The sequence below is a fragment of the Scylla paramamosain genome, unplaced genomic scaffold (assembly GCF_035594125.1).
Source record: "Scylla paramamosain isolate STU-SP2022 unplaced genomic scaffold, ASM3559412v1 Contig1, whole genome shotgun sequence".
NCBI classification, from domain to species: domain Eukaryota; kingdom Metazoa; phylum Arthropoda; class Malacostraca; order Decapoda; family Portunidae; genus Scylla; species Scylla paramamosain.
In genome coordinates this window covers 2103674-2117500 of record NW_026973666.1, presented here as the reverse complement: position 1 = coordinate 2117500, position 13827 = coordinate 2103674, and the positions used below count along the sequence as shown (strand labels likewise).

Genomic DNA, 13827 nt, shown 5'->3' with positions numbered 1-13827 from the left:
GTGTTTTTTTTTGTTTATTTGTTTATTTTTTTGGTGTTTTCTTTGGGTTAAAATAATTAAAGAAATGTGTTTTATGTGTTAATTTGTGTTTTTGTTTCATTTATTTATTTTTGGTGTTTTTTATTTTCTTTGTGTGTGTGTGTGTGTGTGTGTGTGTGTGTGTGTGTGTGTGTGTGTGTGTGTGTGTGTGTGTGTGTGTGTGTGTGACAACTTGATATTTAATTTAATAGTATGCATGCATGTATGTATGAGAGAGAGAGAGAGAGAGAGAGAGAGAGAGAGAGAGAGAGAGAGAGAGAGAGAGAGAGAGAGAGAGAGAGAGAGAGAGAGAGAGAGAGAGAGAGAGAGCAAAAAAAGAAAGAACAAGGAAAGAAATGAAAGTGAATAGGAGATAAAACAAATAAAAAGTGAGAGAGAAAGAAAGAAGAGAGAAAAAGAGAAAGACAAAAAGAGAGAGAGAGAGAGAGAGAGAGAGAGAGAGAGAGAGAGAGAGAGAGAGAGAGAGAGAGAGAGAGAGAGAAACAATGACAGAGAGAGCTCAAGAGGGAGAAACTATACCTCCCTTTCTCTCCCTCCCCCTTCACCTTTACCTTCACCCTAACCTAACCTAACCTAACAGAGCCTGATTGAGGGTACCCTAAAGGCCCTAACAAGGCACCCTACGCGTCGAGGAAGGGTACGGTACTATCCCCCTTCCCTGTACCCTCCCCCCTCGCTTACTCTGGCCCCCAACTCCCCATCACCTCTCCATCCCATTGTTGCTAAAATAATTGCATGTTTGTTTGTTTATTGGTGTTGTTTTGGTGTTTTGGTATTTGTTTTGGTGTTGTTTGGTGTGTGTGTGTGTGTGTGTGTGTGTGTGTGTGTGTGTGTGTGTGTGTGTGTGTGTGAAAGAGAGAGAGAGAGAGAGAGAGAGAGAGAGAGAGAGAGAGAGAGAGAGAGAGAGAGAGAGAGAGCTTCTGAGTGTGTGTTTTTTCAGTGTTTTTCATTCTCTCTCTCTCTCTCTCTCTCTCTCTCTCTCTCTCTCTCTCTCTCTCTCTCTCTCTCTCTCTCTCTCTCTCTCTCTCTCTCTCTCTCTCTCTCTCTCTCTCTCAGTAAGTAAGTAAGTAAGGTGTTGTGTTGTGTTGTGTGTATATATATTTAAATGTTGTAATAGTAGTTAAGTGTTGCCATCATCATCATCATTGTCATCATCATCATTGTCATCATCATCATTTTACTCCTATCATTATTATTATTAGTATTATTATTAGCATTATTATTGTTGTCATTGTTGTACTGTTGTTGTTACCACCATCACCACCATCACCACTACCACCACCACCTTAACTAATAATAATTTTACTAATATATATTTTTTTTCACTATACATATATTAACTAACCTAATACATCTCCCATTGTAAATATGTATATAAGGACTTACTTGTATGATATGGCCAGTCCTACACTCTATGTATACACAAGTTGCCATTCATTTATATATATTTTTGTACATAATTCACTTTTCCACTTTCTTTCAAGCTTTTATTTATTTATTTTTTTCTAATTTAGTATTTTCAAATTTTCTAATGTATATTGTATTTTTTTTATTTATTTTTTTTCTTTTGTATTTTCCTCATTAACATTTTCAAATCCAGTAACTTATCATGATTTTTATTCCTTTTCTTTATTTTTCATATGCAAATGTCCTCAATTTTTTTTCATAATCTAATATTTTCTCAACTTCTATTTTCTTTATAACTTTCTTTTTCATGATTTAATATTTTCTAACCTAGACTTCTCACAGTTTTCCCTTACTGCAGTCTTTTCCAATCTCAACTCAATATTCTCTTCATTTTCCTTTACTAATCAATAATTTCAACATCTAAATCTTTGCAAACCTAATATTTTTGTAGCTGCCCTAACTTAATATCCCAAAAATGTTTCCCTTTTATAATATTTTGCAGTCTTATTAATATTTTCTTTTTTTTTTCATCATCTCATCTTTGTAAAACCTAATATTATTCTTTGGTACCTAATCTATCATAATTTTTATAATCTAATATTTTTTTCTAATCTTGTAAATCGTAATGTTATTTTTTAAAATCCTTATATATTTTTTTCTTAATCTAATATTTTTAATCTCCTTGTAAATCCCAATATTATTTTTTTGAATCGTTACACCTTAATTTTTTTTCATTATTAATGTTTTCCTAACATTCTGAACTTAATATCTCAAAACTTCCCCCTTTTATAATATTTTCCATTCATTTCCCCTTTTATAACATTTTCCAATCATTTAATATTTTCAACTTATTTTCCCCATCTTTATGAACTAATATTCTTTAAAACCATCACAACTTTTCACAATCAAATGCTTTCCTAACCTGCCAAATTTAATACCCCCAAAATTTCCCCTTTTATAAAATTTTCCCATCATTTAATATTTTCATCTTATTTTCCTAATCTTTATAAACTAATATTCTTTAAAACCATCACAACTTTTCACAATCAAATGCTTTCCTAACCTACCAAATTTATTACCCCCAAAATTTCCCCTTTTATAAAATTTTCCCATCATTTAATATTTTCATCTTATTTTCCTAATCTTTATAAACTAATATTCTTTAAAACCATCACAACTTTTCACAATCAAATACTTTCCTAACCTACCAAATTTAATAACCCCCAAAATTTCCCCTTTTATAAAATTTTCCCATCATTTAATATTTTCAACTTATTTTCCCCATCTTTATGAACTAATATTCTGTAAAACCATCACAACTTTTCACAATCAAATACTTTCCTAATCTACCAAACTTAATACCCCAAAAGTCCCCACTTACTGCAATATTCTCGGTCTTATCTCAATATTCTCTTCATCTTTCACCACTAATCAATGACTCCAGCACTTAATCTCCCCACAACTCTTAATATTCTCACATGTAAATAAACCAGCATTAATTTTCCCGCTCAAGACACACACACAAGCAATATTTAAGACGAATATTATTAATTTGTATGTAAAGAGAAAGTTTTGTAGGCTGTTATAGATGACACGATTCTGTACTATTGGCTGAAGAAAAGGAATAATAATGCAGATAATTCTATAGATGATGCGATTCTGTACTATTGGCTGAAAAAAAAGGAATGGTAATGCAGATAAATTCTATAGATGACACGATTCTGTACTATTGGCTGAAAAAAAAAAAATACAAAAAATTCTATAAATGATGAAATATCACTGAAAAAAAGCATAAATATAAGTAGTTCTATAGATGACATGATTCTGAACCACTGGCTGAAAAAAAAATAAAACAAAAAACTCTATAAATGACAAAATATAACTGGAAAAAAAGACAAAAAACAAATACAAGTAATTCTATAGATGACAAAATTTTGCACTATTGGCTGAAAAAAATCTATATATCACATTAATATACAGACTTGAACACTTACACATAAATATTTAAATAGTTACCGTCATGTCACTAACTAAAAAAAATAAATAGATACATAAATTTGAACAGCGATATACGTAATTCTTGAAGACTACAGCATCATCTCACTAACTAAAAATCATATATATGTAACTAATAATTTTGTATACATATCAGTATGCAGAATATTTTAACTGTAGGATTAGAATCACTAGTTAAAATTTATACCTTCATCTGTTAAATAAAATACAAGTTTGAAGTAAAATTTATACATTCATCTGTTAAATAAAATACAAGTTTGAAGTAAAATTTATACATTCATCTGTTAAATAAAATACAAGTTTGAAGTAAAATTTATACATTCATCTGTTAAATAAAATACAAGTTTGAAGTAAAATTTATACATTCATCTGTTAAATAAAATACAAGTTTGAAGTAAAATTTATACATTCATTTGTTAAATAAAATACAAGTTTGAAGTAAAATTTATACATTCATCTGTTAAATAAAATACAAGTTTGAGTGATAAATAATATGTAAACAACAACAAATAAAAAAAGAAAAAAAAACAAATTTATTGACTTGTACAATACCAAACTGAAAAGCAATTATGCATATTTTATTCAGTACATCAATTATGAGCAACTAATAAACAAAATGCAAACAATAACAAACACAAAAGAAAAACAAAAATTCTTGACCTAAATGAAAAAGAAAAATGAAAAATAAAATTAAAAATACAAACATTTCTCTAACATATTAATTTTGAGTTTGACTAATAACAAACAAACAAACACACCAAACACTTCATGACAAACAATAATAACAACAACATCGCCAGACCCGCAAGTTTTTTATGCATAATATTTTAGCGTTTAACAGATATTGTAAAACTAACTTAACTTAACCTAACCTAACCTAACAGAAAATGCTTAGTAATGAAGGAATACAGTGCTAAGTAATTTTTCAAGGTCTTATCTGAGTGTCAAAATAAATAAATAAATAAATAGATTAAAAAGAACGTTATTTCCGATTCTCAAGTTTTTTTTATTGTGTTTACAAAAGCGATTGTTTACATTCTGGTGTTTGTGTGTCAGTGTATTGCTGTGTGTGTGTTTTGAGGCTTACTTGGTGTGTTGCGCTCTCTCTCTCTCTCTCTCTCTCTCTCTCTCTCTCTCTCTCTCTCTCTCTCTCTCTCTCTCTCTCTCTCTCTCTCTCTCTCTCTCTCTCTCTCTCTCTCTCTCTCTCTCTCTCTCTCTCTCTCTCTCTCTCTCTCTAGCATTTTAGTATTGTTGCTTGTAATTGTATATTCTCTCTCTCTCTCTCTCTCTCTCTCTCTCTCTCTCTCTCTCTCTCTCTCTCTCTCTCTCTCTCTCTCTCTCTCTCTCTCTCTCTCTCTCATACACTGTAAATAATGAAACAATTAATCCTTCTTATGTCTCTATTTCTTTTTTGATGCTCTCTCTCTCTCTCTCTCTCTCTCTCTCTCTCTCTCTCTCTCTCTCTCTCTCTCTCTCTCTCTCTCTCTCTCTCTCTCTCTCTCTCATTTCTTTGTTTATTTCTATATGTCTGCTATTTCTGCTCTATTTTTTTATTTCTCTCTCTCTCTCTCTCTCTCTCTCTCTCTCTCTCTCTCTCTCTCTCTCTCTCTCTCTCTCTCTCTCTCTCTCTCTCTCTCTCTCTCTCTCTCTCTCTCTCTCTCTCTCTCATATCCATTCTTTATTTTATCCTTATTTGGTTTTCATTTGTTTCTTTTCTCTCAATCTTTCTCTCAATCTCCCTTTTCTCTGTCTTTTTCTTCTGTTTATCTTTTTTATTGATTTGTCACATTTTCTTTCCATTTCTCATCTGTTTCTTTCTATTTCTGTCTGTTCTTATTTATTTTTCCTTTTTTTTGTCAGTATTCAATTTATTTCTCCACTATTTTTCAATTTTCTCTCCTCTCTGTCAACTTTTCCATCTATCTCTCTTTGTTTCTGTCAAAATTCTACCCATTTTCTTTGTTTTCATCGTTTTCTTCCTGGTTTTCTTTTTTTCTTATATCTCATCCTCTTCCTTCTGTTTCTGTCTACATTTGTCTGTCTGTTCCTGTTTGTTTTTCATCTTTTTCCACATATTTCTTCTTTTGGTCGTATTTCCACCTATTTTTTTTTTTTTTCTGTCAAATTTCCACTTTTATTTTTCTGTCAAATTTCTTTTTTTTTTTTTTGTCAAATTTTTACTTGTTTTTTTTTCCTGTCAAATTTTCACTTTTTTTTCTTTTTTGTCAAATTTCCACTTCTTTTTTTATTTTTCTGTCAAATTTCCCTTTTTTCTGTCAAATTTCCACTCATTTTTCTGTTTTTCTGTCAAATTCCCACCTTTTTCTTCCCATTTCTCTCAAATTCGTACTCTTTTCTTCCCATTTCTCTCAAACTCCCACTTTTTTCTTCCCATTTCTCAGATTCTCACCATATTCTATTTCCCATCAAACTTCCACTTCTATCTCAATTCCCTATCAAATTTTCACTGATATCCACCTTCTGCCCATGCGACCCATCACCAACACCCTTCACCACCCATCCAACACCCCATCCACGCCCCTCGGCGCCCCTCCCACCCACAGGAGCTGATAGACTCGATGGTGAATGGAAACGTAGACCCAACAGTGAAGAGACAGAGGGTGGATGGAAGCACAGCCTGGCTCACCCACCTCTCTGGCTCCACTGACGCTGTGACCATCAAGCTGCTGTGTGGCGCTGACCTCCTCGAGTCCTTCGCTCGGCCCGGTCTGTGGAAGGATGAGGATGTGAGTGTGTTTGGTGATGTTGCAAGGTGTTTGTGGTGCCTTAATGGGGTTGTAAACGGGGGCTTTTTATGGGTTTAAGTGTGTTTCAAGTGTTTTTATTTGTTTGAAGGGTGTTTTTGAGGTGTTTTTTTTGGCGTTTTTGTTGTTTTTGTATTGTAGGTTATTTATTTATTTTTTTGGGGTGTTTTTGGGATGTTTTTGGGTGTTTTTGGGTGTTTTTTTAGTGTTTTAAGGGTGTTTCAAATTTTAGGGTGTTGATGTAGGTCTGATGGCTCCCTGCACCAACCCTTATGGTCTTGTGTTCTGGGTGTTCTTTGGGGTGTTCTCAGCTCCTCTGTCTCCCTCCCAGATCGAGGCGCTGGTGGGCAAGTTCGGCCTGGTGGTCATCACAAGAGAGGGAAGCAACCCATACAAGTTCATTTATGAGAGTGATGTCCTGACGAGGCACCAGGTGAGTGTGTGTGTGTGTGTGTGTGTGTGTGTGTGTGTGTGTGTGTGTGTGTGTTGGGTTGGGTTAGGTTAGGGTGTGTTAAGTTATATATAAGGAGATCTGGTGGGGATTGTCAAGTGGTACATTGGACATAACAAGGGGTGACTGAGGGCCAATTTCACAGTCACTTGGTAACATTCCCAAGCAAGAGCCTTACCAACCTAGTGACAAGCATTATCAACACCTTGATCCGATTTCACAGTCATTTTCGTGGTTTCAGTGATCCCCAACCTGGTAACGATCGTGACTAAACAAATAGCTCTGATTTGGTAATGTTGGTATGCCGGAGCCCCCTTATTAGACAAAATGAGTCAATGCATCACAAAAGAACTGACCACACCAGCACTAAAAGAGAGAGAGAATGGAAAATGGAAATGCACCACTGGCGCCCTCAACACAGCTGATCCATCCACTGCTAACATGGTTACATTTTGTGAATTAAATTCTTCCCTTTGAATATTTGTCTAACATTTGGCAAACTCTGCGTTTGCCAACCAGGCACACAATAGATAATCTATTTCTCTCTTCCTCAGTGCTGCACACATGCATTGTTAGATTGAAATATTTTGTGTTTGATGGAAATAGCCCTAGCCTGCTAATTTTGAGACTGATGATTTATTTCTCTGCAAAAATATAGTGCTTTTTTTTCAGTCATGATCTACCCATTGAAATTAAATTAATGAACATAATTAATCAAAACCCAGCCTAAAGGAAGCAAGCACAGCCCTCTGATGGAAATGGTAATGTTATTTCAATATTATCAAATATTTCTCTTAGGTGACAAATTCCATCCATACAGCCTATGCGTATGTGAGGAATATTACAGTTTTTAACCAAGGAGGCGTAGCAGATGAAATATGGGTGACAGGTAGTGAAGTTTCCATGAGTTGGTGGTGAGTTCACGCCGCCATACAAATTCTTAAAATTTTATAATATTACTATTATAGCATACAAAATATTGTATTGTTAATTAATTTTAATATACGATTTAAGAAGTAATACAAGTGCAAGAGGATAAGAACTTGTAACATTTGCAAGAAATAAATGCAATGGTAAGCTCCATCGGGGAGGCCCAGCACCTCCCAAGCCAGCGTCACCAAAGGTTCAAATTTCTGGCAAGGACCAAAAACAAACAACGCCGCGAAAAACGTCTGTGAAATCGGATTGGTTGTTGGTAGTGGACATCACCACTCATTGGTAGCGATCACAACAGGAAGCGACTGTGAAATGGGCCGTAAGAGAGGCTTCTGATGTTGAAGTGGTACAGGGGACACAACGAGGGTGACGTCAGCAAAATTCTCTGGGTCAGTAGTCAGGACAGAACAAGATATAATTGGTTCAAGCTTGATAAAGTTAGACTTAAGAGACAGGAAAGAATTGGTTCTCAAACAGTGGTGGGTGAATGGAACAGACCCAGTAACCAGGCTGTTAGTGGTGAGTCATTAGGGAGCTCTGAGAAAAGACTGGACGTGTGTATGGGTGGGGATGACAGGTGGAAACAGACAGGTGTGTTTTGTACAGGGACTGCCACGTGTAGGCCTGATGGCTTCATGCACCAACCCTTGTGTACTACTACTACTACTACTACTACTACTACTACTACTATTTGTTTTCCTTGTTCTTGTTCTACTACTACTACTACTACTACAACTACAACCCCCCTTCCCACACACACACACACACGCACTCCGTCCCCCGCCCTCCGCCTCTTCCCCACTCACTCCACCTGCTCTTCTTCCACGCAGCGCAACATCCACATTGTGACGGAGTGGATTACCAATGAAATCAGCTCCACCAAGGTGCGGAGGGCCCTGCGGCGCGGCGACAGCGTGAAATACTTGGTGCAGGATTCCGTCATTGACTACATCTACAAGAACGCCCTATTTGACACGCACAACAAGTGAGTCATGGGGCTGAGGCTGTCATGGTGGTGATGGTGGTGGTGGTGAGGGTGTAGTGATGATAGTGGTGTTAGTGGTGGTGATGGTGGTGGTTTATTAAAGTTTTTATCTTTTCTTCTTCTTCTTCTTACTCGTTTTTTTCTCTTCCTTTTTTTTTGTCTTGTTTTATTTCATCCGTTTTTTTTATTTTTTTTCCTGTTTTTTTTTGTTTATTTTCCATTTTTTTCGCTATTTTTTGTTTGTTTGTTTCTTTTTTTTGTCTCTCTCTCTCTCTCTCTCTCTCTCTCTCTCTCTCTCTCTCTCTCTCTCTCTCTCTCTCTCTCTCTCTCTCTCTCTCTCTCTCTCTCTCTCTCTCGTTTCTACATATCTTTTTTCTTGTGTGTGTGTGTGTGTGTGTGTGTGTGTGTGTGTGTGAGAGAGAGAGAGAGAGAGAGAGAGAGAGAGAGAGAGAGAGAGAGAGAGAGAGAGAGAGAGAATATGACCCAAAAAAAAACTATAAAGAAAAATTGAAAAAAGCATAATTTATTCACATTAAAAAAATATTTATACTTTCTTTTCCATATAGATTATCATATTTTCATTTTTTTTCCTTGAGTATTATTTCAATATTTTGTATGACGAGAGAGAGAGAGAGAGAGAGAGAGAGAGAGAGAGAGAGAGAGAGAGAGAGAGAGAGATTAGAATGTACACCCACGCCTATTAATCCTCGTCCCTATTTTGAAACCGAAGTCAAAGCCAGTCAGTTATAAGCGCTCGTTCGAACAACCTCCCCCATTCTTCCCCCTCTCCCCTTTCGAACATGCCAATGGAGGGTGGAGGAGCAACGGTGGCTTGTTCTAACTGGCTGGCCTTGACTTCGGTTTTCTGTAGTTGGGGAGAGGTTAATAGGGGTGAGTGAACATGCAAGGAAAACTAATGACAGATAATGATTAATTTTTTTTCCGTTTTGTTCACTTGCAGAGGTTGAGTTTTGTTTTTGTTTTTTATTATTGTTTTATTTATTTATTTATTTATTTTTAGCTCAAGTTAGAATGCTGTATATATATTTTTTTATTTATTTATTTGTTAGTTTATTTATTTCCATTTACGGTTCTGCTTTGTAATTTATTTATTCATTTAATTTGTGTGCGTGTGTTTGCGTGTTAGTAAATATTATGACTTGAGTTTGTACATCAATAGATTAACAAGATTTACTGAAGTGAAGTACTCTGATTAAAACTTTCATTAATATTCACGTAGAAATATTATTAGTTTATCATTAAGTCTTCAGTCTCTGTTATGAAGCTTATTATTATTATTATTATTATTATTATTATTATTATTATTATTATTATTATTATTATTATTATTATTTGCCGTGAAATAAAAAGGTGTGTTTTGCAAATGTCTTGTTTTCCTTGATTGTTTTAAGAGAGAGAGAGAGAGAGAGAGAGAGAGAGAGAGAGAGAGAGAGAGAGAGAGAGAGAGAGAGACTAACTACTACTACTACTACTACTACTACTACTACTACTACTACTACTGCTGCTGCTGCTGCTGCTGCTGCTTCTGCTTCTGCCTCTGCCTCTATTATTGGTGTTACTATTACTGCTGCTATTATTGCTGTTGTTCCCGTTACTACTATTACTACTACTACTACTACTAGTAGTAGTAGTAATACCAGTACCAGTACCACCACCACCGCCACCAAACCGATTTGTGTGACGGCCCAAGCTTTGCCATAAGTAGTATTATAGAGTAGTGGACACAGCAGACCTAACACTGCCGCCTCCCGGCTCACTCAATCCTTGCCTGGGTAATATTGTTGTTTGTACTTAATAGATTTATTCATGTATGTTGAGCAGCGTGCCCCAGCGGCGCCACACACACACACACACACACACACACACACACACACACACACACACACACACACACACACACACACACACACACACACACCCTCGAGGCACACATGTATTCACCAGTGTTCTCCTTTGCGCATGCTTTCTTCTGGGACTCTCCAGCAGTAAGTATTTCTATTCCCCGTTCATGCTTACCCCGTCCCCTAACCTGGACACAGACGTGCTGCTGCCGCCCCCCAGCTTCACCCTGGGGCAGGGGGGCAGGGGGGTCAGGCGCGGGCGCGCGGCCTGCTGCTGGCCTCGCGCCACCACCCCATCAGGAAGAGCTCCCTCTTCAGCGACCTGGACGACACCTCGCCCGGCGACTCCGTGGACGACGGCCCCGCGCACGCCCCCGCGCCCGCCCCCACGCACGCCCCGACGGTAAAGTCCTACCCCGGCGTGGCCGTGCCCGTGGGCGCGCGGCCCCACAAGGAGGTAGGTCAGGAGGGCAAGGAGCGGCGCGGCAAGGCGGCGGAGGCAGATGCGCTGGACAAGGTGCGCGCCGCGTCCTCCAAGTTTGCGAGCGAGGGCGCGGCGCTCCCCGCCCGCGAGAAGAGCAAGGCGGCCGCCGAGGCGCCCCTCATGAATTCCTCCCACAGCCTGGACGAGCTGGAGCTGACCTCCACCCTCACCGTGGACTACCTGCACGACAAGCTGGCCTCCGCCCCCCTCCAGGGGCGCTTCCCCCTGCACCGTCAAGCCCCAGCTGGTCAAGTCTCTGTCCATGTCCCCGCGCGACGCCTCCAAGGCCCTGCAGGTGGCCTCCACCAAGGCCGCGGCCTGCAGGGCGCTGGCCTCGGGCCCCGGCAAGGCGGCGGCGGCTGGGGGGGCGAGGGCCCCGCGCCGCGCAAGGTGTTCACGTCACATAGCCGCTCCAAGTCGAGCGGCGCGCTCAAGCCTGAGAAGGCGTACGAGATGACACAGTCAGCGCGGGACGACATCTCTCTGGTGCAGCGGGACACCAGCCTGCTGTCGCTGGGCACCTCCAACATGTATGAGCTGCTCTCCAAGAAGACCCACGTGTCGCCCAGCCACACTGAGATGTGCCTGTCCTACATGCCCAAGAAAGCGGAGCCTGCCCCCGCCTGGGAGCGCTCCCGTGGCCACCGCCACGGCGACCACCTCTTCACCTCGCGCTCGTTGGAGCGTCCCTCCACGCCCAAGCACAACAAGCACCTGTCCTCCATTCACAAGGTGTCCTCGCTGCCGCTGCAGCAGACGCGCGACCGCTCGCCCAGCCCCGTCAGGAACCAGAACCAGTGGCGGCTGGAACGCCAGTACGCGCAGTTCGCGCGCGACAACACCTGTGAGGTGAAGGACGTGGAGGCAGGCGTGGGTGCGGGCATGGGCGTGGGTGCGGGCATGGGCATGGGCCTGAGCCTGAGCGTGGGTCCCGCGGTAGGCGGCGGCGTGGGCGGCGGGCTGCGGCGCACGCTGACGCACGAGGAGGAGATCAACCTGATCATCTCAGGAGACTCCAAGTTCCTCACCAAGCTCAAGTCGCCGGAGACGTACGCGCCGCCTGACCTGCCCACCGGGGACGGCCTGCTGCTGCCCCAGAAGGAGTACGAGATGAAGTTTTGACTTGCAGGGCTGCTCGCGGCGGCCTGCGTGCTGGTGCTGGCCCTCTACGGCGCCGCCTACTACTACTGGACCACGCGCCTGCTGCCCGCCAGGCACCGCGCCGCCCACGCCGCCCTCGCCCGCGCCCCGTTGCTCACTACCTAGTGCACCCCGCCCCGCCCCGCCCGCCCGGGCCTGTGCAGGCGTGCTTTTGTACTGCAGGCGTGTGTGTGCGTGGTGCGTGCGTGCGTGCGTGTGCCACACCTCGCCCCGGGAGGCGCCGGCCCCTCCCGAGGTGCGCGGCGGATTCATTCCGCCACGAGGCCTGGGCGCGGCATAGAGGCCAGGGCTGCAGGGCGCCGCGCCGCGCCGCGGCACCACGGCACCAACACACACCGGTGCTGGTGTGGCGCCGCCACGCCCCGGGGCCACGGGGGGGAGGGGGAGAGCCGCACACTCCCCCCTCCTCCTGCTACTCCCCCGCCCCTCCCCACTCCCTCACACCGCCACAGCCGCCGCCGCGCCGCCCCATGACGCGCCGCGCCGCGCCGCACACTGCCAACAGGGGACCTCCCGCGACCCGCGCCGGCCCCGGGGGAAGGTGCAGGTCCCCCTGTCCCCTCTTGGTCCTCGTTGACGTGACCCCCGCCCCATCCACGCCCCCCAAAGCTCCAATCAAACACAGCCCTCAGAGACTGTCCCGCTGCTGACCCGTGTGCGTCAGTCTGTCCGCAGGCGCGCACCACCAAACCCTCACACACACACACACACACACACACACACACACACACACACACACACACACACACACACACACACACACACACACACACACACACACGTCCCTCCCCATCCTCCCACAGACGAGCAAGTTTTTCGATCAATTTACCGTATTTTTCCAGCGAAATTTGGCCGCTGCGCGTGTTTGTGTGTGTGTGTGTGTGTGTGTGTGTGTGTGTGTGTGTGTGTGTGTGTGTGTGACAATTTACCCATGCGTGTGTGCGTGCGTGCGTGTGTGATATGTCAAATATGAATTCTGAACACCATTTTCTTTGCTTATCACAGTTTGCACCTTGCCTCCTTTCCTTCCGTCACTTCCTCTCCGTCACTCTCCTTGCGTCACTGGCTTTGCTGCACCAGGGTCACCACTCACCACTGACCCCTGTGACCCGTGACCTGAGACTCGCTTCCTGGGTCATCCGCCTGCGTCTTGGCGTGTTTGTGTTAACGTTTTGTGTTTGAATTCCGTTTCTTTGGGGTTGAATTAAGGGACTAGATGCTTTTAAAGGGTGTATATAAGGAATTGGATGGTTTTAAAGGGTGTACAATCGTGGGGTAAGGGATTAGATGCGTTTAAAGGGTGTTAGAATTTGAGATGAAAGGAAAAGGGTGTACATTTATGGGATTAAGAGATTGGATGCTTCTAAAGAGTGTTATATTTTAAGGGTGATAGTGACGAAATATAAAGGATTGAATGATGTTAAAGGTTGCAAGAAATAAGACCGTTGATAAAATATAAGGGATTGGATGGGTTTAAAGGGTGTTGAAACTTGATGTTGTGGGGTTGGGTGGTTTGAAATGGTGTCGTGTTGTACAGAATCATCGGTGAAACAAGGGATTGAGTGACGTTGCAAGGAATAAGATTGTTGGCTAAATATAAGGATTAGATGTGTTTAGACTGTTGGAATAAGGGATATGATGCTATGAAAGGGTGTTTGATATCAGGGAAGAGCATTACTGGTTAAATATGAGAGATTGGAGGAATTTAAAAAGTGTTAGAT

The 13827-nt window shown here is 41.8% G+C and overlaps 1 protein-coding gene across 1 annotated transcript in view; it reads left to right on the top strand.

Moving 5' to 3' along the window:
- LOC135095850 (uncharacterized) overlaps positions 1-12201 on the top strand; it is a 20529-nt gene extending 8328 nt beyond the window's left edge. The window contains 6 exon segments of the mRNA XM_063996988.1: positions 620-676; positions 6027-6209; positions 6559-6660; positions 8445-8599; positions 10607-10865; positions 10868-12201. Coding sequence (XP_063853058.1) covers positions 620-676; positions 6027-6209; positions 6559-6660; positions 8445-8599; positions 10607-10865; positions 10868-12067 — 1956 coding nt within the window. The 3' untranslated portion in view covers positions 12068-12201.
- The last annotated feature ends 1626 nt before the right edge of the window (positions 12202-13827 follow it).